The sequence below is a fragment of the Jaculus jaculus genome, chromosome X (assembly GCF_020740685.1).
Source record: "Jaculus jaculus isolate mJacJac1 chromosome X, mJacJac1.mat.Y.cur, whole genome shotgun sequence".
NCBI lineage: Eukaryota > Metazoa > Chordata > Mammalia > Rodentia > Dipodidae > Jaculus > Jaculus jaculus.
Genome location: NC_059125.1, coordinates 103,230,936 through 103,258,624, shown reverse-complemented (window position 1 = coordinate 103,258,624; position 27,689 = coordinate 103,230,936). Strand labels below are relative to the sequence as shown.

Genomic DNA, 27,689 nt, shown 5'->3' with positions numbered 1-27,689 from the left:
TTTATAATAACTTCTAAAGTACCCCCAGATTCATTGTAAATCTACATAGTCAGTGTTATTTTTTATTTTTAATTTTATTATTAATTATTTTAGTTTTCAAGGTAGGGTCTCACTCTAACTCAGGCTGACCTGGAATTCACTCTTTAATCTCAGGGTGGCCTCAAGTTCATGGTGATCCTCCTACCTCTGCCTCCTGAGTGTTGGGATTAAAGGTGTGGGCCACAATACCTGGCTTTTTTAAAATTTTTATTTATTTATTTGAGAGAATGAGAAGGAAAGAGGCAGACATGAGAGAGATTTAGAGAGAGACAGAGAGAGAGAATGGGTGCGCCAGGGCCTCCAGCCTCTGCAAATGAACTCCAGATGCATGTACCACCTTGTGCATCTGGCTTACATGGATCCTGGGGAATTGAACTGAGATCCTTTGGCTTTGCAGGCAAATACCTTAGCTACTAAGCCATCTCTCCAGCCCAATTTTATGAAGGCTTACTTTAGATTATCATATAGAACTTTATGTTGTTGGTTTTTTTTGTTTTTAATTTGCAACTCTAAATGCTTCTTTGGATTATAACATTCTGTGAGTATCATTTTTGTACCCTTCTCAAATACTCATTCCTATCTTGATTTCTTTTGTACTTTTTCTTATCTTCAGATACTTACTTTTAAGGCAAGATATCCCAACCTTGACACTGTTCACATTGTGAACCACATAATCCTTTGTTGTTGAGTGTTTCCTTGTGCATTGAAGGATGTTTAGCAGTTGAACACTAGTAGTAACTTGCTCACCTTAGCTGGGACAATAACATTTATTGCCAAACATTGCCACATATCCCCTGACAAAAACATGCCAGGTTGAGAAACGTCACGGAATTTTGTTCTCAGTGTCATTTTAATTTCTACATTTTCAAAATCAATACCCTTATTTCAGACTATCTCACTATTGCCTCATCAGATGTGTGTGTGTGTGTGTGTGTGTGTGTGTGTGTATTTGCACTAAAGTTGTCATCAACTGCTCATTTGCAACAACAGCTTTTCCTAGCTGGGTCTGCCTGTGCTGTATCTTATCCATCCTTATCTTCTATTAGACATATCTGCCCTGCCCACTTTTTGACACATGGTGTATCCAATCTAAACACATCTTTACATACCGTTCAAAATGTCTTTAATGTGACACTCTTGCACCTATCCATTATTATTTTCCACATATTATATATCTGTCTTCTGTCTTTTTTTCCTCTGGGCAAACCACTTATATCTCTCCTCCCAGTGAGATTGTTTGGTCTCTTTCCTCCTCTCCTCTCTCCTCTGCTTTCTTCTCTCTTCTGCCCTCCCCTCCTTACACCTTTTCTCCACTGTTCTTCCTTTCTTTGTCTTGGAATGCTCATTTTTTTTTTAACTTGCCATAGCCATTCTCTAGTACCAAACTCTTTTATCAAGTTTTTTTCCCAGCTGCTGTGTTATGTATTGTTCTAACATATTAGTGGGCTCATTATAGAGATCATTCAGTTCTTCTTAAAGCAAATAATTCAGCGAGGAGACAGTTTAAGCAAAAGTTGATTTATCAAAGCAAAGCAAGAAAGAGAAATCAGAAGTGTATGTTAGGCAGAACATTCCAGGGAGCTCTGCATGATGGATTTTAAAGGTTTTAGGACTTTATGAGGTAGGTGACATTTTCATGACATAAGGTGACCCTTTGTTTTCTTCCCATATCATTGTGAACTGGATTTCCCTTTTAGGATATTTTTCCTTTAGAAAAACTCAAAAAAATAAAAAAAGGAATACAAACCAAAGTACAAATGATATTAAAATGAATTTGGGTTCTTTGGGGGTTGCAGACTCAATGTTAGTGCACATGTGTGAGAACTTGCCCCGTGTCTTCATGGGAACAACCTATTGGTGGCCTCAAGGACATTTAACCAAAAAAAAAAAAAAGGGATATTTTGAACATCAGGGGATAGAGCTTCCCAGACACAGCTTGTATCTAACTCTTTGTCTTTTTTTTTTTTTGAGATGGCTCAAGATCCTATGATTAATGTCATGGCTATCTGTGGCTAACATAACTTGTTATTTTTAAATTGAAGTTTGATCACAAAAGCTAACGTCATTGTTTACAATAGCTTTTTTAGGCCATCTGTAAGACTGACCCCTTTGTTCCAGCTCCACTACTCAAACCTCTCTTCTAAACATGCTTATCATTTGTGCCATTCAATTGAATGTCTGACTGTTTTCCATGTTGTTTTGTATGCGTTTCTCCCAGGTAGTGTGTTGATATGATAATGTCACTGAAAGTAAAATTTTACTGTCCTTTATTGTGTTTCCCCCCACACACAATGTTTAATATAGTGCTAGGCACATAATTAGTTTGGTATGAACATGTAAATCACAAAGGGATAATATCATCATTGTGATGTTTGATAACAATGGCTGACATTTATTGAACATTTTGGGGGCAAGAAATATTAAGTACTGTCCATATGCCATCTCATCAAATCTTTATAGCATATATCTATATGAAGTAGGTTCTGTTACTATTTTCATTTAATATATGAAGAAATGGAGGCTTAGAAAAGTTTAGTGACTTGTCCAAGATACAAAGTAATACAGCTGGAATTCTCATTGAATTCTATTTTATCAGAATCCTAGGTAGGTAATGGTAAAGCTAGTCTTCCTTCTCTAGCAGAAATTTGTACATATACTTTTCTAAAATACAAATCTGAAGAGCAAAATTTCACAAAAGAAATGGAGTCAAAACATTGAAAAATTATGACACATTACACTCCTCAGTATGGCCTCTAATTTGACCATCTTTCAGACTCAGATACTAAATGCAATATTCATGGTTTCAATTCCAACATTTGAAATGTAGTGTGCTAATGTTTTATTGCTTTTTCTTCTGTAGTTACTGACTATACTACTGGAAGAGTTGGAGCTCCTCTTATCTGCTGTGAAATTAAGCTGAAAGACTGGCAGGAAGGTAAGCATTTCAGGACAGGTTCTAGTGGCTCTGGATATACTGCAGATGCAAGCACCAAGACTTGTTTCATCCTGGATTTGTTTCTAAGCTGCTGATCTTTTATTTAGATTTTTTTAAAGTTGTGAAATATATTATCATGTATTACAAAGTTAAGACTTTCATTTCTCTTAAAAGTTTTGTTCTTCCAAGGTAGCAAGGAATTCTTTGCTAGTGCTTATTCCCTGTGCTTTCTTTTAACTCAGGGGAGAAAGCCTGGATTATAGCCATTATTCTTTAGGAATAATAGTGAAGTGGAAAAATATTCTGAGTGGGGCTTTCCCTGGGTTTTGGAAGAGATGAGGAACCTTTGAAGTTCAACTTTGCTAGAGAGGCTGTTGGGGCTGAAAGAAGAACCCCATATTTTTAGAGGGGAGACTGATTATGCACATATACATGCCACAATTTTAGCTCTTGAACCTAACAAAGCTGCTCTTTGTTGAGACTCTTTTGTCTAGCTACGTGTGTAGTAGAATTTCTACAGTACAGTTCTTCTAAAGGCAAGTCACTCACTATAAATCTGTGCTTCACAGACATTGGTGATAATCCATTCTATAAATGAAGTGGAGACCAAAGTTTATCAGTCTTATTATGATGAACACAGTAAATGATCCTAAGCATAAATTGATTTTAGTAAGTGGATTATTAAATAAACAACTGCTTCATAACCTAGCTATGTCAGAAAGAATTGGCAGTAACTACTAGAAAATAACTGGCTGACCACAGGCAGAATTCATAAATTATCCCTCCCTGTCCCATAGCTTCCCTTTCTCTCTCACTTAATGGTGTTGTCTTTCACATATACTTACTCTGTTCTTTTTGATTAAAACATCCTTACAGAAGTAAATCTGAAATGCATTGATAACATGTTGGTAATTAATTTACTTATCATAACTCTAAGTGTTGCTTTGAGCTCTTTGAACCCTAAGCTTTAGTTATGTCCTGGGTGTTAAGTTTCATGTCATAGGTAAGTTTGAGATGGCTAATTGTCATTGGTGATTATTGTAGCCTGCTCTTGTGTTCCTGAAATCTATCACTGTCCTCATGTAAAACTAACTAAATGTAAACTGATACTCTCCCATAAGCATGATAAGAAATTTGATCAGAAGAGAAAGAATAACAAAGGAGCTTTAAGAATTAATGAAGACCAATTTTCCTTTAGAATGAAAACTCATTTTTTTTTTATGATTTCTAGGTGGTTATACGGTTCATGATAAGCCAAACCCCAGAGGTGAAATTGTAATTGGTGGACAGAATATCTCCATGGGATATTTTAAAAATGAAGAGAAAACAGCAGAGGATTATTCTGTGGATGAAAATGGGCAAAGGTGGTTTTGTACTGGTGATATTGGAGAATTCCATCCTGATGGATGTTTACAGATCATAGGTCAGTGCATCTACTTTTCTGTGGTTTCCTTTAATCTTTCTCATTTCAACAAATGTAAAAGATAATGTTGATCAAGTCATCAATAGGAGTGATGGCTCCACTGGTTCCAACTTTGGGCAAGTCATTTTACTTATGGTTGAACTTTTCCAACTGTGAACTAGAGATGACATCAATCTCACAGGGTGGTGGTTCAGATTTGATGAGTTAATAAATGGAAATGTTCACACAGGAGCCTGTATCTTAGTAGCAGCAGCATTTGAGGTGGGGAGAATGGACAGCAAAATAACAGATTGCTTACTGAAAACATGTAGTTCAGAAGAGGTCTTTATTGGCCAATTTCATGTGGTTCTGCTTAACTATTTACTGTAATATGTACTATTTTAGGCCTTCCCTATAATTTGCTTCCCCACCCAGTAATGAACATGCATTCATGTTTGTTTTTTTCCTGATGGCTATTTCTATGTCTCTAACTGCCCCAGAAACTTAAACAATTATATCCTATCAATCTTCAAAACCAGTCTGTTTTTCTGACAATGTTTGTTGCTTTGATATAACCGTACTGAACTTATAGAATTAGATACATAATCAGAAAGCAACTCCAAAAGTGATTCCAAAGGAAATATTCTTTTCACTTTAAACAGGCAAAAGTTAAAACCCAATTAACTGATAAGGACCACTCTTCCAGAGTCTCAGTCCTTCCTCCTCTAACCAGGTAGTTCATTTAGTCATAGCTCTAGTAACTTGTTTAATCTACTGCTGGACTTTCTAATATCAGATAAAATATAGTTAAAGTTTTCTTGGAAAAATATATTCCTCACCTGTGACTTTGTTCTGCTGGAAAAATACTAAAGAAACATGACTAGATTTATAAGTAGTAAACTTTTTTGTTGTTTTAAATTTATGTTTATTTTTATTTATTTGAGAATAGAGAGAAATAGGCAGAGAGAGAGAGAGAGAGAGAGAGAGAATGGGTGCACCAGGGCCTCCAGCCACTGCAAACGAACTCCAGATGCAAGGGCTACCTTGTGCATCTGGCTTATGAGGTTCCTGGGGAAGTGAGCCTCAAACAGAGATCCTTAGGCTTCACAAGCAAGCACTTAACCACTAAGCCATCTCTCCAGCCCCTGTTTTTTGTTTTTTGAGGTAGGGTGTCACTCTAGCCCAGGCTGACCTAGAATTTACTCTGTAGTCTCAGGGTGGACTCCAACTCATGGTGATCCTCCTACCTTTGCCTCCCAAGTGCTGGGTTTAAAAGCATGTGCTACCATGCCCTGCTAGTGGTAATCCATATTTCCTTGATATTCTCATTCATAATTCATTCTCATTCTATCATCTGTCTATCATCTATCATCTATCATCTATCTATCATCTGTATATCTGTATATCTATGTATTATCTCTTCAAGCCTATATCACTATCTGGTCCTTTGCAGATTTCATTGAGAGAGAGAGAGAGAGAGAAAGAGGGAGAGTGTGTGTGTGTGTGTGTGTCTGTGTGTGTGTGCGCGCGCGCACGTATGGAAGCCATATTCTCAGTAAGCAACCCAGGCTAGCTTCAAACTTACTGTGTCTCTCAGGTTGGCCTTTAACTCACAAGCCTCCTGTATCAGCCCCTCAGGTGCTGAGATTACAGTCGTGCACCATCATGACTGGCTCTTCCTTGATTCTTTTATTTTTCTTTTTGGTTTTTCGAGTAGGGTTTCACTGCAGCTCAGGCTGACCTGGAATTCACTCTGTAGTCTCAGAGTGGTCTCCAACTCATGGTCATCCTCCTCCCTCTGCCTCCCAAGTGCTGGGATTAAAGGTGTGTGCCACCATACCCAGCTCTCTTCCTTGATTCTTAATTTCACTAAAATAGAAAGCTGTTCTGAGGGATGGTCTCCTAGGCAAATCAGTACTCACACAAACGTTTTGAAGTAAGCTGAGCCCTCCTATGCCAGTACTTTCTTATAGCACTGTCACTTAAAACAGGTAATATGAAAGATGGAAAATGATAATTAACATTTGTTGAATATAACTTATATGGAAGATACTGTGTGATGTGCCTGCATGAATTAGGCACCATTATCCTTGGTAAAAGTTTGGGTGAGAGGGGGGTACTGTCCTGCTGAAATCATACAGTTTGTATAGGCAGAGCTCCCATTCTCATGTAATGCTCCTAAGTCCTATCCCTTCCATTACCTTCATTGTGATTTGTAGGCTTATAATAAGATGTAGTAGTTTCAAGTACAGGGTATATAATCTTTAGCCAGTACTACTTTAGGTACTTTTCCTTTGGGAGACAAGGTGTTGGTATATAAACCCAGCTGACGTGAAACTCATGGTAATCCTGCCTCAGCCTCTCAAGTACTTGGACTACAGGTATGGGCCCACCATGTCGAGATTCTGTGTTAGTACTTTACATATTCTTATTCACTGCTATACATTGGTAAGTATTATATTTAACAAGATTTTAGAGGAAGTATACTTAGAAATAAAAATTAAGACAATGAGGGCTAGAGAGATAACTTAGTGGTTAAGGTGTTTGCCTGCCAAGCCAAAGGACCTTGATTCAACTCCCCGGGACCACATTGGCCAGATGCACAAGGGAGCACATGCATCTGGAGTTTGCAGTGGCTGGAGGCCCTGGCACACCCATTCTCTCTCTGCCCCCCTGTGTCTTTCTCTCTCTCGAATAAATAAATAAAAATAATAAAATATTTTTTTTAATTAAGACAATGAGATTCAAGGAAATTCAGAATTGTGCATACCTCAATGAAGCAAACTGTGAATAAATATCTTTTTATGACTTACAGATCGTAAGAAAGATCTGGTGAAGTTACAAGCAGGAGAATATGTGTCTCTGGGAAAAGTAGAAGCAGCACTGAAGAATTGCCCACTTATTGACAACATCTGTGCTTTTGCCAAAAGGTAGCTTTCAAAGATTATGTTTTGGGTTTGATATACTTACAGTGAGTGGAAAATCAAGAAAGAATTTGATTGCATGTGATCATAAGGAAAACTCCTTTAAGCTCCTTGTGGGACTTTTATTACAGTTGAAAAAGTATATATTTATGATAGCTCTTGAATTCAACAGCTTGAAGATCATTGTTAGTGACTCAGACCTTGTAACTTTTTATTGGACACCTACTGTATCTTCCTAAGTGCTTACCTATGCCACAAGTTTTTTCATTTAACATTCTGAATAACTGAGTAATTTCCCCAAAATGTTCATACAAGTAGTATGGGGTGGGGTGAATTTTTTGTTTTGTTTTGTTTTTCAAGGTAGGGTCTCACTCTAGCTCAGGCTGGCCTTGAATTCACTATGTAGTCTCAGGGTGGCCTCAAACTCATAGCAATCCTCCTACTTCTGCTTCCTAGTGCTTAATTCAAGGCATGCTTGACCATATCTGGTTTGTGTGGTGAATTTTTAACCCAAGTTTTTCTAAGTCAAAAGACTAAGAAATTGGGCTGGAGAGATTGCTTAGTGATTAAAGCACTTGCCTGCAAAGCCTAAGGACCCAGGTTCGATTCTGTATTATCCACATAGCCAGATGCACAAGGTGGCACATGCATCGACTTCACTTGCAGTGGCTGGAGGCCCTGGTGTGCCCATTCTCTTTCTCTTCCCTTCTCTCTCTCTCAAACAAAAATATATTTTTAAATGAAAAAAAAAAAACAACTAACGGATTGAACCATTTGTTGTATATATTATATGAGTTTAACCTTTGTTTCAAATTGTAATTGTGGTTAAAAATGTAAGAATTTACCATATTCACCATTTCTTAGTGTAGAATTTGGTAAGTATTAAGTGTATTTACTTTATTGGACAGCCAATCTCTAGAACTTTTCCAGTTTGTAGAATTCAAACTTTCTATCCATTAAACAATTCTATATTTACCCCTTCCCTTGGCATTTGGCAGCCACCATTCTTTGTTTCTATATTTGACGACTCTAAGCACTTCATATAAAAAGAGTCACAGTATGTCTGTTTATGAATGAATTATAATGAGGTTCATCCAAGTGATAGCATGTGTCAGAACTTCTTTCCTTTTAAGGCTTGATAATATTCTATTGTGTACACACACACACACACACACACACACACACACACACACACACACACACGTGCCTTTCACATTTTAGTTATCCATTCACCTGTCCATGGATGTTTATATTGCTTCTACCTCTTTGCTATTGTGAATAGCACTTCTATGGACATGAATATGCAAATATCTTTCCCAGTTCCTACTTTCAGTTCTTTTGGATAGTCAAAAGTCACATCACTGGATGGCCTGGCAAGTATATTTTTAATGTTTTTAAAGAGGTGCTATTCTCTTTTCCATAGTGGTAGTACCATTTTTACTTTCCCCTCCATTTTTTCTATATTTACCAGCAGTAAACCAGTGTTTCAATTTCTCCACTGCCTCTCCAACATTTGCTATTTTTTTTAACAGTACACTTCCTGATGATTATAAGGGAGATGTCATTTTGGTTTTGATTTGTTTGTGTCCCTAATTACTGTTGCTGTTAAGCACTTTTTTCATATAATTGCTGACTATGTACGTCATCTCTAGGGGACATCTATTCCAGCTTTTTTTGCTTTAATTGAACTCTTTATTTATGCTGTTATTGCATATATTCCATACATTAACCCTCTGTTGCATATATACATATGATTTGTAAATAGTTCTACCATCCCACAGATAGTCTTTTCATGGTTTATTGTGTTATATTGAGCATGGAAGTAGTACTTTGTAATGTAGTTCCATTTATCAGTGTTTACTTTTGTTGCCTGTGCTTTCAGTGTTTTGTCTAAGACAATTCCTCATGTCCATTGTCATGAAGCTTCTCCACTGGATTTTCTTCTAGTTCTAGCATTTTAACTGTTTAGGTACTGAATTGAACTTGAGTGAATTTTTGTATGTATTTTGAAATAAATGACTGCCTGTGTCATTTTCATGAGGACCTATGTCTTTCCTAGTACTAGTAGTTGAAGAAACAGCCCTATTTCATTGAGTAGTTTTCACATCCTTGTTGAAGCTTATTTAGCCATAGATATAAGGGCTCATATTTTAAAAAAATATTTATTTGAAGGAGAGCAAGAGAAAGAGGCGGGGGGGGGGGGATGGGCATGCCAGGTCCTGTAGTCACTGCAAATGAACTCCAGATGCATGTGCCACCTTCTGCATCTGGCTTACATAGGTACTGGGAAATCAAACTTGGATCCTTAGGCTTTATAGGCAAGTGCCTTAACTGTTAAGCCATCTGTCTAGCCTTGGGTTCATTTTTATAGTCTGTTTTCGGCCTTTATGTCAGTGCTATGGTATTTATTACTCCTTAGTGAAAGTTTATCAAATAAGTTTATAATTGGAATTATTTTTACTGTACTATTTCATTGAATAATTTATGAAAATTTTGATCAGTGTTTCAATTTCTATTTTATTATCGAATTTTTTAGTGACCAGTCCTACGTGATCAGTTTTGTGGTTCCAAATCAGAAAAGGTTGACCCTTTTGGCCCAGCAGAAGGGAGTAGAAGGATCATGGGTTGATATCTGCAATAACCCTGCCATGGAAGCTGAAATACTGAAAGAAATTCGAGAAGCTGCAAATGCCAGTGAGTACAAATTTGATTGGCTGTTTAAGTCCATAAAATTCACTAAGCTATAGTTACTTAATAATACTTTGAGCATTAGACTGCAAGATTTTTACCAGTAATTATGAATTTCCGTGTTGAAAGGATCCTTAAATGTCATAGTGTAGAATAAACTTTCCCACTTTTTATTGATTGTTGCAATACCCTTGCCATGTGGTTATGAGGCCTAAGCTTAACAGTCCATCTTTAGAGAGGCATATTATGTACATACACCTAGGTCTGCACAGAGAAACTGATAATTCTTTTTTTTTTTGTTTGTTTTTTTGTTTTTTGAGGTAGGGTCTCACTCTGGCCCAGGCTGACCTGGAATTCACTATGGAGTCTCAGGGTGGCCTCGAACTCATGGCAGTCCTTCTACCTCTGCCTCCCGAGTGCTGGGATTAAAGGCGTGCGCCACCACGCCCGACTTTGATAATTCTTAATAAATAATGTCACAACTAAGAGCAAACTCTGTAAAATGAGCTGCTTTAGATAGCACATTCATAACTGGTTGCAGAGCATCTGAGTATGTATCATATGCCAGGCAATATATTAGACTTCAAAGCAATGGAAGCCAGGCGTGGTGATGCACACCTTTAATCCCAGCACTCAGGAGGCAGAGGTAGGAGGATCCCTGTGAGTTCAAGGCTACCCTGAGACTACATAGTGAATTCCAGGTCAGCCTGAGCTACAGTGAGACCCTACCTCAGAAAAAGAAAAAGCAGCAACAACAACAAAAAAACAAACAAACAAGAAAGCAATGGAGATATGAACATGAGGTCCCATGTGAAAGTACCTTAACAATCTGGAAGGTCATGGAAGGTTTACTTGTAGAGTTGTCACTTAAGTTAATTCTTAAAAGTTATTAAGGATTTGTAAGGAGGGCATTCTAAGCCAAGGAGCAGTGTGAGAACCTATCTGAAAAGGAGGTATATATAGGGAACAACAGGTGTTTGGTGTTACTGGTATTACAAAGTGAAACTGTAGAAATATGTATGCATTCCATTTTCTAAAATTTGGACTTAATCCTGTAGGCAATGTGGAGCCATTGCCAGGTTTTATCAGGTTAGTTATGTGCTCAGATTTGCATGTTTGTTAGTTTCATTTGCTCAGGAGACCTGGGTGAAGATGTATTTGGGTATGAGGGACTGAGGCAACAGGCCAACTTAAGAGTTGAAGAAGATACTTTGAAAATGGAAATGGGGCTGGAGAGATGGCTTAGCGGTTGAGTGCTTGCCTACGAAGCCTAAGGACCCCGGTTCAAGGCTTGATTCCCCAGGACCCATGTTAGCCAGATGCACAAGGGGGCGCACATGTCTGGAATTCGTTTGCAGCGGCTGGAGGCCCTGGCACGCCCATTCTCTCTCCCTCTCCCTCCCTCTCTCTCTCTCTCTCTCTCTCTCTCTCTCTCTCTCTCTGCCTCTTTCTCTCTGACTGTCACTCTCAAATAAATAAATGAAAATAAACAAAATAAAAATAAAAGAAAATGGAAATGGAGACAGCCTGAATCTGGGAATCAGGAAACATTTAGGAAACAAAATTGATAACTTTTTTTTTTTTTTTTTTTTTTTGCTTTTCAAAGTAGGGTCTCACTCTAGCTCAGGCTGACCTGGAATTCATTATGTAGTCTCAGGGTGGCCTCGAACTCATGGTGATCCTCGTACCTCTGCCTCCCGAGTGTTGGGATTCAAGGTGTGCACCACCACGCCTGGCTTAAAATTGTAACTTTTGATGGTTATTTGGAAAATACAGGTAAGGCAAAGGGAGTCTAGGATAATTCTTAGAATTGTAGCTCAAACTACAAGATAGATATTACTACTGGTGAGCCACAAAATACTGGAGTTAAAAACAGCTTATTTGAGGAGATGAGATCAGTCTGGGACATGCACGTTTGGCATGCCTGTTGGATAATTAACATTAAAATGTCCAGTAGGCAGTTGAGTATGTTAGGTCAAACCTTCTGAGAGAAGCCCATATTGTACTATAGACCTAGGAATAATTGAAGCCATGAAGGTAGATGGGCTCACCTTGGGGGAAGAATGTCACATGAGAACACAGGGTAGTGGATGGCACCCTGGACAACATGAACATTTAAGGAATGGATGGATGGAGGAAGAGGCAAATGTGGAAAGCATGTTTGGCAAGACATTTGGAAGAAAAGAGCACAGAGTTCTGCTGAGGCAGCTTCAGGAAAGAGGGCAATCACCAGTTTCAAATTAGCAGAACAACTGGACATTGCCCTTTAAGTGAGATAGATGAAAAAGTACCTCAAGTCAACTAGTAGGCCAGTTATAATCTTAAAATTTTAATTTTCATTATCAGCATAATAATGAATTTATATTGTTTTAAAACTATATCAAGAGTTTTGTGCTAGTCAGCAACCCTCCATATTGTATTGCTCTTCATCCTCAAGAATGGCCCCTTCAAGATTAGCTGTTTGTCATGTCTTTGTTTTTCTGAGGAAAATACTTTTTAAAGTTTATATTCATTTTATTTACATGTGTGTATGTATTCATTTCAAGTTCTATTGTTGTTACAAATTTATGCCTGTCAAGCTTTATGTGGGTGGCTGGGAATTGAACCCCGGACACACAGGTTTTGCCAACAAATGCCTTTTACTGCTGAGCCATCTCTCCAATCCCAGAAAATGATTGTTTGTTATTTTTGTCTTTTTCATTTAAGATTTTGCAGTCGACTTGTATCACAGAAAGTGATGGAGCTTATATACGCCCTCCCAACACACACTCCCTTTCAGAGTTTACAACTTTGTACCTTACATGTGTGGTTACAGTGTTATAACTGGAAATATTCATAGCTGAACTACATATTGTTTCATGGTTATGTTTCCTATCATGGGCAATATATTTTACTTTTCCCCTGATTTTAACCCCTCTCTGCTTAGTTTTCTCTACTTGTTCATTCTTTCTCTAAATTCTGATAAAGTTATATCAAAATTTTATCAGGTATAGGAAAGTAGAGCTTGCCCATATATTTCCTTTCTTAGAGCTCTTCATTCCTTCTACTGATGCTCAGGCTGTTTGTACCCCAGACCCTCCTTTACTATCATCTTGAGAATTGATTTGGTCTCTTCTGTTTTGGATCCTGTTTCCTCTATTGCGTGCATTTTTTCCCTGCTTTACTCACTCATTTGGTAGTGTATTATCCTCCTGCAATTTTCTGAGAGAAGTGTAAAGGAGGTAAATTTTTGAGATGTTTCTACATGTCTAAATATGTCTTTAGTTTATCCTCAGCATTGTGACATAGCTTGGAAATCATTTCTCAATGATGGTTTGTAAGCTTGCTTTCATTGTCTCCTAACTTAAGTGTTTTTAGCTCAGAAATCCAATTCTATCCATATTCTCATTTCATTGTACATGAACTCTTTCATATCTGAGATTTCAGAGATAGTGAACTGTTTCTGGTGTGATAGTTTATAATGATATAATGATGAGCCCCCATGTAGGTTTTTTTTTTTAATCACTTATCATAGACTCATTATGATCTCTTCTAGTCTAGAGAGCTCTGTCAGTTCTGGGAAGTATTTACCTTTGCATTTTTTTTATAGTCTCTCCATACTGTAGCTTGATATCTTTCTCTTTCTTTCTTTCTCTCTCTCCTCTCTCCCTCTCTCCCTGCTTCCTTCCCATACTCCCTCATTTCTTTTTGTATTTGAGATTAATTTTATATAAATTTTAGATCACCTGTTTTCATGGTCTACGTTATCGTTTTAAATTTCACTTTGTCTTTTAATTTTATAGCCTAATAGTTCCTCGACTTTTCCATTTTCTACTCTAAGAATATTAATTTTAAGATTTTATTTATTTGTTTCTAGCCTTGTTTTTATTTGGTTTTAATTTTTTTTTTACCAGAATATCACATAAATTTATTTCAGATGTAATGGTAATGTTAAAATTGACAAGTTGAATTCTGAACTGCCTTGTTTTTAATAACAGCCTGTTGTTCTTTATGGATGAAATCAATGTGTTATTTCTTATTTTCCTCCAAGGAGGATTTTAAAGGTACTCCTTTTTGTGGTGTGCCCCTCATTGCCAAATCGCTCCCTATTTGCCAGCAAAAAAATTGTGGTGGCTTATATTCCTGTCACTGATGCATAAGGATGCTCATTTTCATAATAGACCTACTATGTTTCTATTAGTTTTCAAAATTAACTTGGAATTTATTTAAAAACCAATGAATTGCTGCATTATGATTATAGCCACATGTATCTGTTGATCCTTGTCTGTCATTCAGATTTAACTGATATTTAAGAATGAGCTACTAAAAATATGCAGTCTCTCTTGGGCTAGAGCAATGGCTCAGCAGTAAAACAGTTAAAAAGGTGCTTGCTTACAAAGCCTAATGGCCCTGGTTTCAATTTCCCAGTACCCTTGTAAAGACAGATGCATAAAGTGGCACATGCATTTGAAGTTCATTTGTAGCAGCAAGAGGCCCTGGTATGTACTGTCTCTCAAGTAAAGAAATAAACGTATTTTTAAAAATACACTCTCTGGAAAGCAATGTAGACATCACTGAAAAGTTATTCAGATGTTAGTGTCATTTTTTTTTATTTTTTTAAATTTTTTTATTTATTTTATTTGAGAGTGACAGACACAGAGAGAAAGACAGATAGAGGGGGGGAGAGAGAATGGGTGCGCCAGGGCTTCCAGCCTCTGCAAAAGAAGTCCAGATGCGTGCGCCCCCTTGTGCATCTGGCTAACGTGGGACCTGGGGAACCGAGCCTCGAACCGGGGTCCTTAGGCTTCACAGGCAAGCGCTTAACTGCTAAGCCATCTCTCCAGCCCAGTTAGTGTCATTTTTATGTTGGATCCTTTATTTCTCTAATGAAGACTCACTAATCTCTTGCCTGTTGGCTAGCATTCTCATTACTCTTACTCTCTCCCTCTCTTGTCTTGTCATTATATCCAGAGTCTCTCTAGTTCAGGTTTTTTGTTGTTGTTTTCAATTTCAAAAACATAAACCTGGGCTGGATAAAGATGGCTTAGCCATTAAGGTGCTTGCCTGTGAAGCCTAAGGACCTAAGTTTGACTCCCCAGTAGCCATGTAAGCCAGATGCACAAGGTGGTGCATGCATCTGGAGTCCTTTTGCAGTGGCTGGAGGCCCTGGAACACTCATTCTCTCTATCTGCCCCCCCCCCATCTCACTCTCTCTCAAATACGTAAATAAGTAAATAAAAAATATATATTTTAAATAAACCTGTGACCAGCCTGGTACAAGAAGAGCAAACCAGACTGAGAAAGGACTTGGGGACCTAACCTCCAGCTTTCAGCGTCACACCCTTCTTCCCTGTCTGTCAGAAGCACATACTGCTCAGGGGCCATTGCCCCAGCCTCTAGCACCAGATTATTTTGCTTCCTGTTAGCATCCTTCTTGGTTGGTAGTTCTTTTTGCCATTTCAGCTCTAAGTCAGTTACCAAACATTCTTCTGCTTTTTCAAATAAGTCTTTTATGTATTATTGATTTGTAAGCAGGGGGGAGGGAGGAAAAATGGGCACACCAAGGCCTTTAGCCACTGCAAATAAACTCCAGATGCATGTGCCACCCTGGTCCCCTGGCTCTACGTGGCCACTGGTGAATCAAACCCTAGCTGTCAGGCCTTGCAAGCAAGTGCCCTCAACCACCGCACTATCTCTGCAGCCCCCTTTCGCTTTGTTGCCTATAAACCTCTGATGAGTTCTCCCTTCCAGTGCCCCTTCCTCTTGTATCATTGTGGATAATACCTTCATTGTGGATAATGCCTTCTTTAAGAAATTTATGAAGATGGTGATGCAGATTATTACAGAGTCTTGCTGCATATTCCTGGCTTCCCAATAACTTGCTCTGTGGACCACACTAGCCTTCTGCCTCTGTATCCTGAGGAAGAAATGATTTTAAGCTACTAATTTTGTATGGAAAGCAGAGAAACCATGTACTACTCATGTTATTTTCTTTTTCTTTTCTTTTCTTTTCTTTTTTCTTTTTTTTTTTTTTTTTTTTTGCGCGAGGTAGTGTCTCTCTCTAGTCCAGGCTGACCTGGAATTCTAGTCCACGGCTGGACTCAGACTCATGGCAGTCTTCCCACCTCAGCCTCCCAAGTGCTGGTATTAAAGGTGTGCACCACTATGCCCAACATCTTCATGTTTAATTGGAAACTATTGAAAGATTATTTTTCTTTTAATGATGAATCTAATCATTTCCTAATTATAAGTCAGCTATAATTAAAAAATGGCTATTATAGAAACGTATAAAGAAGAAAGTAAATGTCCTCTTGATTTTAGTTATCTCTGGTTGGTAAGTTTGCCACTTCACCTGTCTACATCATCTCTGTTTTTCTAAATCAGTAACTGCAGAAATACATTGTAATTTTTAATTGCTAAAGGTTATTTCAATATCCATTTAATCTGTTGGGTTTTTTGGGTGAGTACCATACCCCCACTTTTAGCAAATATAACAGACCTTTTATGCACAATTTGTGTGTGTGTGTGTGTGTGTGTGTGTGTCTGTTTTCTCACTGTGAATTACAAAACTGAAATCTCTGAGTCAAAAGGAAAGTATATTACAAAGGCTTTTTTCCTCAATATCAACTGCTCCCTACTTCACATGGGGGTGGGTAGAGAAAATGTAGTAGCTGATATTCCTATAAGAAATGCATGAGGGCTGGAGAGATGGCTTAGCAGTTAAGCACTCGCCTGTGAAGCCTAAGGACCCCGGTTCGAGGCTCGGTTCCCCAGGTCCCACGTTAGCCAGATGCACAAGGGGGCGCACGCGTCTGGAGTTCGTTTGCAGAGGCTGGAAGCCCTGGCGCGCCCATTCTCTCTCTCTCCCTCGATCTGTCTTTCTCTCTGTGTCTGTCGCTCTCAAATAAATAAATAAAAAATGAACAAAAAATATTAAAAAAAAAGAAATGCATGAATGTGCTTGTTTCCCTAATAGACCTACTATATTTCTATTTACTTACTTTTAAATATTTTTATTTATTGGCAAGGAGACACACATGCAAAGAAAGAGAGAGAGAATGGGGTGGGAAACACACAGACCAGGGCCTCCTCCCACTGCAAAAAACTCTAAATGCATGCTCCTCTTTGTACATTTGGTTTTATATGGGTACTGGGGAGTGAACTCAGGCTTTGCAGGCAAGCACCTTTAACAACTGAGCTCTCTTTACAGCCTTCTATTTTTTAAACTAACATTGATTTCTTTTGGGTTTTAAAATATAATATGTAGCAATAGTTTGTCAACCTCAACTTTATTTTCCCTCAAGAACTTAAAAAAAAATATTTTATTTTTTAATATTTTTGTTCATTTTTATTTATTTATTTGAGAGCAACAGACAGAGAGAAAGAGGCAGGTAGAGAGAGAGAGAGAATGGGCTCTCCAGGGCTTCCAGCCACTGCAAACCAACTCCAGATGCGTGCACCCCCTTGTGCATCTGGCTAACGTGGGAACTGGGGAACCGAGCCTTGAACCAGGGTCCTTAGGCTTCACAAGCAAGCGCTTAACCACTAAACCATCTCTCCAGCCCAAAATATTTTATTTTTATTTATTTATTTATTTATTTGGGAGAGAGAGAAAATGAGAATGGGTGAGCCAGGGCCTCCAGCTACTGCAAACAAACTCCAGACACATGTGCCTCCTTGTTCATCTGGCTAATGTGGGTCCTGGGGAGTTGAACCAGGGTCCCTCGGCTTTGCAGGCAAATGCCATAACCACTAAGCCATCCCTCCAGCCCTCCCTCAAGAACGTTTCAACTATGGGCATTAAAAAGATTGAAATATACCAATGGTCTATTAAAACAATCCGTTTGAAAGAATAGTTATTTACTGTAGTGTAATGCTTTTTTCTAGATAATCTTATTTATAGGATTATTGATTTAATACACTTTTATGTTAATGTCACCAGATTCATAAAACTTTCTTTGATACAAATCCTGATCTGTTTTCTTTAAATATAGTGAAGGGGGTAGAGTTAGGGTGACTGGACCCCTGAAGGTAAAAAGGACAGGAAAGTTTCTTATCTCTTGCCTAGTTCCAAAGAACTTTTTTTTTTCACAGTCAGGACCCCTCCTGGGAGGGAGGTCTTTCATAGGATTTAAACTATTATTTATTATGTATTTATTTGACAGAGAGAATGGGTGTGCAAGGGCCTCAAGCCACTGTAAATGAACTCCAGATGTGTGCACCCCCTTGTGCATCTGGCTAATGTGGGTCCTGGGGAATGGAACCTGGGTCCATTGGCTTTGCAGGCAAACGCCTTAACTGCTAAGCCATGCCTCCAGCCCTTTTTCGTAGGATTTAAAGATTGTGGTTGGTCAAGTTAAGCTAACCTCTTCCTGAGACAGCCCCTGGGCCAAAAGATAGCCCACCACCCCAAGGTTATTATATTAATACCTTTGCAAGGGGAGGACAGTCTTTTGCTCTTTGACCACGTGGGAACTTCCAGCTGTGGATGAGTTTTTTCCCTCCACTGGGCCTGGACTGGCTCAGCCCAGGTGGGAGGGTCCCCTAGCCCTTACTCTCAGCATGGGTTCTTTATCTCCTGGGGCTGCTTTTCTATTTTCTTTCCATGTTTTTTACCCAGATCCATCTGGTCACATGGACTCCTGAGCTGCATGTGGCCCACATGGGCTTTTGGGCTCTACTTGGTGTACTTCTCTTCTCCCCACTTTATGTCCCCTTACCTCTCAGCCTTCCCCTTTCTACACTCCTTTGTAACATCTAAATAAAATATGGCATTTTAAAATATCATTCTCTTCAATCTGAAATTTCAAGTTCTTTGGTTAATTTGCAGATATGAACTGAGGGCTTGGGATTCCAGGAAGCACCACAGAACCCCAATTTCTCTGTTACAGTAGTATTTCAAAAATTATCTCAGCCAATAAGGTACCCATTGGAGGTGCACTGCTGACATTCTTGTCATTCTCTGAATGCTGATGAAAGAATGTTACTTGAATACTTATCATTGTGTATTTAACTGTGTAATGTTAACTGGGAAAATCAAGCTACATTGCAATCAGGTAGAAAACTGAATAAAGCCAGGTGACATAAGCCTTTAATTCCTACACTCAGGAGGCAGAAGCAGAAGGATTACTGTGCGTTCAAGGCCTGCCTGGGACTCCAGAATGAGTTCCAGGTCAATTTTTTTTTAAAAAAAAAAAAAGGAAAAGAAAAACAGAAAGAAGGAAAAAGAAAGGAAAGTAGAATAAAGATTCTAGGACCCACTAGGTCCCATAGCATTACTGTACTTAGAGTATGGCATATGATTGGGAAATATATGATTTGGGTACTTATTGATGAGTTAAATGTATAAATTATTTTAAAAAGTATTCACAAATGATGTATCTTATTAGTCTTTTTGTTTCAAATGTATGGAGATACTCTAAGATAGTCTGGATTGTGGTCAGAAATCTGTCTAAAATTAGACAACTTTTCTGTTAGGTCTCTTCATGTTTACATATGAGGGTGATGCAAGTCTTATCATAGGACTGCAAAGTAATTTAGGTTTGTGTGGACACCTACCAATGGTTTTCAAAGTGACTTGCTGCCACCTGTAGTTGATACTTTATAATGTCTTCCCTTTTGTTACCACTAGTCAGGAAAATCCTCCCAGAGCAGGTGGCATTTACATGACAAGGTAAGAAACCCATACACCTATAGTAAGGAACAACAGTATAAAACCTCTCAAGAGGAAGGTATGGTGTTTGTTTCTGTGACTGAAACAACTTCTTTATATCTTGATAAATAGAAAATTAAATTGTACCATCTGGCATTCACCTAAGTAAGTTGGTCTCATCACCTGCATTATCTAGATAAATTCTACATTATCTCCTTTATTAATTGCTTTTCTCTACCTGTCTCCTCTCTTCCCTCCTCTCATTTCCTCTTCTCTTTTTCATTGTCTCTCTGACCCATCTCTTCCTTTCTTATTTCAGTGAACTTGGAGCGCTTTGAAATTCCAATCAAAGTTCGATTAAGCCCAGAACCATGGACCCCTGAAACTGGTTTGGTAACTGATGCTTTCAAACTGAAAAGGAAGGAATTGAAGAACCATTATCTCAAGGACATTGAGCGGATGTATGGGGGCAAATAAAATGTTGCTTTCTTATTTACAGTCACACAGGAGGTGGCCTAGTGGTTTCAGTTCTTGAATTTAAGCCTTTGTTGAGCTGTCTGTTAGAATGTATGATACATCATTCTAAAAATGTTTAAAAAACCAAAACTGATTAAAATAGTGGTTGAGTCTCCTTTAACCTAGTTTTTGCATAGTTCTAGTGAAGATGAAATTGAAAAGCTATTTCCCTTTAGCTGTGTTTTTAATTTTAGGGCAGAAATTCTTTTTTAAAAAATTAGCCTAAGATACACTTGTTTTCATAAAGAAAATATTTAATGTGAACAAAATGAATTGGAGTTGGAGTAGAATGTAGTTTGATGAAATTTGCAGCTTTCAGTGTCTGTTGTCTTCCTAGCTCAGAAGTTTCCATAGTGAGCATGACAAAAATATGTATCAACACTACTCAAAGCAAAAGTGCTACAGGGCTTGAGAATTCTCTTCTGACCATTTGTTTTGAAGGGAAAATTTCATTGTAAAATAATGTATGAAGTCAGTATCTTAGAAGGAATTATTTTAAGATCATAATTGTATAGGTTAGACATAGAATCATTATAAAATTGTGAGCAATTACAGTGCCTGAAGCAAGAATAAAACATTTACATACCAAAAATATGTAGTAGTATATGTGAAAGGAAATTGAATTGCTCTCTTGAATCTTTGACATCAAAAATCAATAACTGTAATTATCTGAATTATTCAAGAGGAAAGTACATTTTTTAAAAATGCTAAAAATGACCTTTCTGCATTTGTTCAAGTAAAACACAGAAACCAAGAGAGAGAAAAAAATAGTCAAAATTTCATAGTGAGCATTTTATCTGTGAGAAAAGCTGACACGCATAAATATTTGGGATCAGGACCCTTTTATAACAATGGGCCTGGGAAAGCAATTTTCACTCTGAATTTACCTTTCATATCAAAGGTTGATTTTAAAATGTACTCCTCTGAAATCGCCATTTTAATTTATGGTCTGTTTGCTGTTGCTGGTTTGACTTGTAATCAGTAGTTTGCATTTCAGAAAGCCTTTCATTTTGCTTTAATTTTAGCAAAGCGGGTTATGATGAATGACTTCCTTAAAATCTTGTTCAAACCTACAGGTGATTAATTATCTTGGATGAGTTTTGGGAAGTTAAAGGGAAGAAACATTTTTACCACTTTTTCCTGTTTGTGAAAAGTTTAGAAACTGGAAATAATAGATTTGGGAGAAGGGCAGAGTTACTTGAGAAGGGGACTGTTTTGTGCAGTAACAACATGGTGTGTGGGTTTCTTTTAAAATCTTCACTTAAAGTCTGGAATTATATATTCTTGATAGATATTCACACTTGAACCATAGTTACTGTAAAAAATCTTAATACTGTTATTCTTTGCACTTTTTCATAATCATTTTATATATACATATATATATATATGTTGCTTACATTGCATTGTACAGATGTGGGCCACCACTATAACAAAATGAATTCTTTGTGCTCTAAAATATTTATAAAGAAACTATTTAAATGTTATGTATATGGTGGTAATAAGGGAAAAATCATCTGGTTCTTATAAGTGAGAGTGAAGGTTTTTGCAAAAGTTTCTGTTCAGTGTTCAATATAAAGTTCTCGGCAAGTTTTCCCTGAAGTTACATATGAGTATTCTCATTCTCTTAACTTGCCATTGTGAGTGAAAAGTAATTATTATCAAGCAGACTATTATTTAGCTTCTACTTCTCCCAGCCCACTGTTTATCCTATAAGGGTCATTTTCTTAGACTTTTCCAACATGTGATCCTCATTTGGAATGGTGATTTTTAAATGTGCATGCATACTATCTTCTTTCAGATACTTGCACCCCACCAACCACATCTCCTCAAAGCTGGAACACTGCCAACTAGTCAGTTGAATAGGTCCTTTAGAAACACATAATTAACACTTAAAGGTTGGGTGCTGCTAATTCTTTGTAAAAAAAATCCAAATATTATTAAGGGACCAGGGAGATGCCACTGCCTTCTGATTTTTTTCATCCTAAAATATACATTTTATGTAAGAAGAAATCTTTCCATATTCATAGTAACATAACTACTTGAGCCTAAAGATGATCTCACATTTTTATACCTGTTTAAATCATTCACAGTTAGTATTACATGTCAGCCATCCATCAAATAAAGTTGTACTTAATATTTTCTCTAAGTATGTATATTTCTAAGTTGAACACTTTGCTTTGATTACATGAAAATGTCTTGCTTTCCTGGCATTTGTACTCATTCTCATTTTTTCATGAATGGAGATATGATTGTATGGCTTTTCAGAACTAAAATACAGGTGAATGATACAAAAAGTCAGAAGTGGGGAAGAGTACTATTTCTTTCATCATGTAGATTGATTAGTAATCCTTGCCTTTATTTTCCTGGTTTCTTATGACCAATGTTTCTAAGGCAACAAGATGACAACAGGTTAAAGATCGTGTGGTAATTTGGATTTGGAGACAGACATTTTAATTCTTGAATGTAGTTGCAAATTATGTATTCATATTTGTACTTTCTATTAAAATGCACGATTGCAGGATTGTTGTTTAGATTTTGTGTTTATTCTTGAAAAGCTTTGTTCTTGTTTTTAAGTTTGCACTTGAATCTTATTAAAGAAATCCACCCATGTTATCCAGACAATTTGTACTTTCTTGTGTGCTTATATTAAATCTATACATTTAAATATTAACCAAACTTTTAAGTACAACATTTTTTACATATTTTCCTTTTAATTGATAGCTTCCATACATACAGACAATAAACCATGATAATTCCCTCTCCTCCCCACTTTCCCCTTCACAAATCTATATTCCATCATATTCCCTCCCTCTCTTCATTAGTCCCTCTTTTGTTTTGATGTCATCATCTTTTCCTCCTACTATGAGGGTCCTGTGAAGATAATGCTAGGCACTGCAAGGTCATGGATGGATATCAAGGCCAATTTCTGTCTGGTTGATTGCATTGTAAGCAGTCCTGCCCTTCCTTCTGCTCTTACATACTTTCTGCCACCTCTTCTGCAGTGGACCCTGAGCCTTGGAAGGTGTGATAGAGATATTTCAGTGCTGAACATTCCTCCATCAGGTCTTAAGTACAACTTTTAATATAGTTTATAGCATTAAATTAAATGGTTAACCTACCTTACATCAAATCTACCCATTAGTTTGGATTATTTTAACCTAAAACTATTACTTTAATAAAGTTCATAGAATATAACCATTTGTTACACTGAAGTTGTGGGACAAATCATAAATGTGTTGTATGGATTTTTGATAGGTTCTAGTAAGAGATAATTTTAGGTAGAAAGTTTTGAATTATGGACATATACATATAAAATGGTGTTAAGAGCTCTTTTAGTATACTCTTTTCTGCCCTTCTCATTCACTAGTTCTATGACTTTGGTCATTTAACATCCCAGAGCTGCAATTATCCATCTGGAAGAATTGAATTGATTGATAATAAGATCTATCCTATATTAAATTGAGGTAAAGTGTAAAGTGTTAAGAGCAATAGCTTATATTAGCTATTATAATATTATAGCCAAACAATATTAACTAGTCAGGTATTTAAACTTTTTATTAGCATACCAAGGGTCTTAAGGACTTCCCTATCCCTACAGATTTTGTGGATGGAGGTTTGGACCATAGGCAAACAGCCTTTTATCCTTATAGGCCTTTTCCTGTTTAAAAATCAGACTGGATTTCCAAACAGATTCCCTTTGTAAATAAAGATAAATGACACAAGAAATAGGGAATGTAGTGGTCCATAAGTTTCATCATGCCTAGCTTGTATACTGTGATATTACTGTCTTGATCTGTTTTGTTTATTTTATTGAGGTGGTACACTCAGTTCCAAGTTTCCCATAAAGATATGACTCTATGGATGATGCTATCACAAGAAGACATATATTGCATCTGGCTTAACGTGGACAGCTTGGGAATTGAACCTGGATCAGCAGTCTTTGTAAGCAAGCAGCTTTAACTGCTGAACCATCTTCCCAGCCCTCCCCCATTTTTTACTTTTAATCAAGGGTATGCACACATAATTTTTAAATATTTTATTTATTTCAGAGAGAGGCAATAGATGCACCACAGCCTCAAGCCACTGCAAATGAACTCCAAATGCATGCACCACCTTGTGCATCTGGCTTATATGGGTACTGAGGAATTGAACCTGGGTCCTTAGGCTTTGTAGGCAAACAAATGCCTTAACCACTAACCACATCACATCTCTAGCCCCCACACATAATTTTAAAGCAGTGTTTCAAACTTTTCCAATGTAATCCACAGTGCTATACAACATATATAGAATAGTATTTTAGAAGATAGTACTAAAATGAGATGCACACCAGTATTTTATTTCACTTAAGTGCATCCACAAAATTCATAGCCTTGTAAAATAGTGTTGTGATGTGAAAAAAAAATGTTCTGTATTCATGTCCATTAAAGAACTGCCAAATGAGTTGAATATTTGCAATGTGCTTTGTGTGACCGAGTTCAGTTTGTAATTTTATGTCGATATTGGACTGCACAACATTAAAGAAACTATGAGCCACAGTTTGCAAAGCTTTGGTTTAAAGTCAATTGTTCTACACAGTGGAAGAGTGACAGCTGTCTCCTTCCCTCTCTTTCCTTATTTCCTCTCAGCGGCAACCACTTCCAACTCATAGTTGATTGTTTTCATATTTACTATGGTGCATCTAAGTAACATGCTTCTACTAGTACTCTCTTGATTTTGTTGCTACTGACCTCATTACAAGCAGGCACACATCTTATCTTCCCAGTATAGATATGTCATCCCCATCTCTTGTCCTTTTTTTACAATAGTGAAATGCAGGATCTCACTATTGTAGCCCAGATTGACCTCAAGCCTGCTCTCCTGATTCAGCCTCCCACATGCTGGGATTACAGGTATGTACCATCATGCCCTGCTAAAAGATTTTCATGAGGTTGGACCATGACCTTTCCCTAGATAGCAAAGCTAATTTTTTTTTTGTTTGTTTTAAGGCCCTTACTCAGTTCCAATCCTATTAAATCTGTTTATATGTTCAATTTGAGGTAAGGCTGTTGAGATGGCTTAACCATGCAAGTACAAAGACCTGAGTTTGGATCACCAGCACCCACGTAGATGCTGAGCATGATGGTGTTCACCTATAGTCCCAGCACTTAGAAGGTAGAGAGATGGGGAATCACTGGGCAGCTCAATTGGTGAGCGCTGAGTTCAGTAAGACCTCTTAATAAGTATGGTGAATAGCAATGGAAATACCTCACATCGACCTACACACATGATACACATGCACCTGCACACATACACATATGAACACATGCACACCACACATATACATATGCAAAAACACAATAACATGAGACATAAGAAGTGCTTCTGAGTACTTGTTCTGCCTGATGCAATGAGGAGACCAAAAGTCTCATGTTTTCAGCACCTGGTAACAGACCATGAAAGTGAAGTAGACACTGAACCAAGAACTGAAGACTCTACAGCTATAGGAATGTGGAAAAGTGAGATCTTTATATGGACCAGTTGGCTGTGAATATTTCCTTAAAAGCCTCAGGAGCCTAATGCAGAAGGACAAGAGTGCTTTTCACTCACTTCTGACAAGTAGTATGCATTAATCCCCAACAGGCTTTAAAGAGTAGGTGGACAGCGTGCAACAAGAATTTTAGGGTCTATGGCTTGAGGTTGCACACAAAGATCTCCAAGAGATTCCATATGTGCCAGATACTGATGCTGTCTGCCTTTAGGGTGGCCTCAACTCACTGGTAGGTTGCATTCTCATCTGTTGCAATCAGCTTCTCCTTGAAGGTAGAAATCACCTGGCCAAAAGCAGCTTGTGGAACGAAATTACGAGTTTACTTTGCCTTGCAGACTTGAGGGGGAAGCTCCATGATAGCAGGGGAAAACGTCGTGTGAACAGAGGCTGGCCACCACCTCCTGGCCAACATGGGGTGAACAACAGCAGAAGAGTTACCAAACACTGGCGAGGGGAAGCTGGCTATAACACCCATAAGCCTGACCTCAACAATACACTTCCACTAGGAGGCTTCAATCTCCAAATTGCCGCCAGCTGGGGACCTAGCATTCAGAACCTATATGTTTGTGGGGGACACCTAAACCAGCACATCATTTATCCCGGGAAATTGATCAATCAGTATCTACAAACTGTACTGAACAATTACGTTGCAGAAACACCTCTCTTGTTGGACAGGGTGAGAACACATGGTCTGACTCATTTGCTCTCCTGAGGCCCTAGGCAGACTGTTATTGGGCCTCTGATGTTAGACACTGTGCCACTCTTATATGCTGTTATATCTCCAGTGCCTGCCACACAAGGCATGAAGAAGTCTAGACCTTGAAGGATGAAAAATTTGGGTAACCTGGAATGTTAAGGTTTGTAGGGGAGATGAACGAACAAATGAACTCAGATCTGCTCATGGTGTGAGCAACTGAGGCACTCAGCATTGTTCACGTATGAGACAGTGGCGAATTAACAGGCCAATCACGCGTGTTTAACATATTGTGGAATGAGCAATGAGCCACTGAAGCATTACTGCCCAAGAATAAAGTCACATTTCAAACAGATGGTAGCTGACACAACTGGTCTTCATTTTTCTCTTAGCATTAAATTTCAAGTCAGAGCCTGTGTACCCAACCTGGGAACAATTTCTTTCATGGTTTGGGACCTGATTTTAGTAATTATTAAATGTTCCAATATTATTTTCCAACTCATAAGCCCTCATGGGGACCCCTAGTATCCCGAAGGAGGTCATCCCTACTGATGTAGATGTGAGGTGAGGGGAGCCCTGCTCCCTCCACCCCCACCCCACTAATATGACCGGTATTGCTTTCTACCTGGACAAAAGTCTGATTGGCTATTTCTTGCCCAAAACTCAGCCCAGGTGTGATATCTTCAAGGAACTGTGCCCTGAACTTTATGTGGTCGGTTTCAATGCGTCTCCTCTGGTTCCATAACATCATAAGGGTACAGTTAAGAATGAAATAACCACAGCTGAGCTTTTAATACATTCCAAGAACTGTGCTAAGTGCCTTGTAAGCCTTTCTTTATTCAGTCCTTGCCACAATATCCTATGGTAAAGACGATTGTTCTTGACATCTCTGTTTTGCAGCTGGAACTAGAATACAGAGACATGAAGTAACTTTACCCCATGTAACACAGCGGTTAGGTAGGTGGCTAAAGTGGAACTCAAGCACAGGTTTTCCAAAGCGTCAAGGCTGTTTCTTAAAGGATTATTCTTTGCTGTTGATCTCTAACACCACATTGAACACACTCTGCTGTAATATCCTTGCTGGCTCTGTCTATTCCTTGTCCTGCTCAAGAATGTTAGCTCCACCAAGGAATCATGCCCTCAAGTTTTTTCTGGATCCCCAGAACCTAAAAGGACTTAATAGCTAAATATTAGGGTGGCGCCAAGCCTAGATGTCCACCAGATGGCGCTGTGAGAGTCCAAAAGAAAGTCGTCGTCCCCCTCCCGCCTTGTTTGCTTGCCTGCCCTTCCCACTCCTTTCCCACCAAATGCTCCAAGTAGCCACATTGCTTTC

At 38.1% G+C, this 27,689-nt stretch overlaps 1 protein-coding gene across 6 annotated transcripts in view; it reads left to right on the top strand.

Moving 5' to 3' along the window:
• Nucleotides 1-22,754, top strand: part of Acsl4 (acyl-CoA synthetase long chain family member 4) — an 85,224-nt gene extending 62,470 nt beyond the window's left edge. For all 6 annotated transcript variants that reach the window (XM_045140304.1, XM_045140306.1, XM_045140305.1 and 3 more), the window contains 5 exons: nucleotides 2,900-2,974; nucleotides 4,206-4,397; nucleotides 7,192-7,306; nucleotides 9,837-9,994; nucleotides 19,939-22,754. In XM_045140304.1, coding sequence (XP_044996239.1) covers nucleotides 2,900-2,974; nucleotides 4,206-4,397; nucleotides 7,192-7,306; nucleotides 9,837-9,994; nucleotides 19,939-20,096 — 698 coding nt within the window. In that variant the 3' untranslated portion in view covers nucleotides 20,097-22,754. The remainder of the gene's footprint in view (nucleotides 1-2,899; nucleotides 2,975-4,205; nucleotides 4,398-7,191; nucleotides 7,307-9,836; nucleotides 9,995-19,938) is intronic.
• The last annotated feature ends 4,935 nt before the right edge of the window (nucleotides 22,755-27,689 follow it).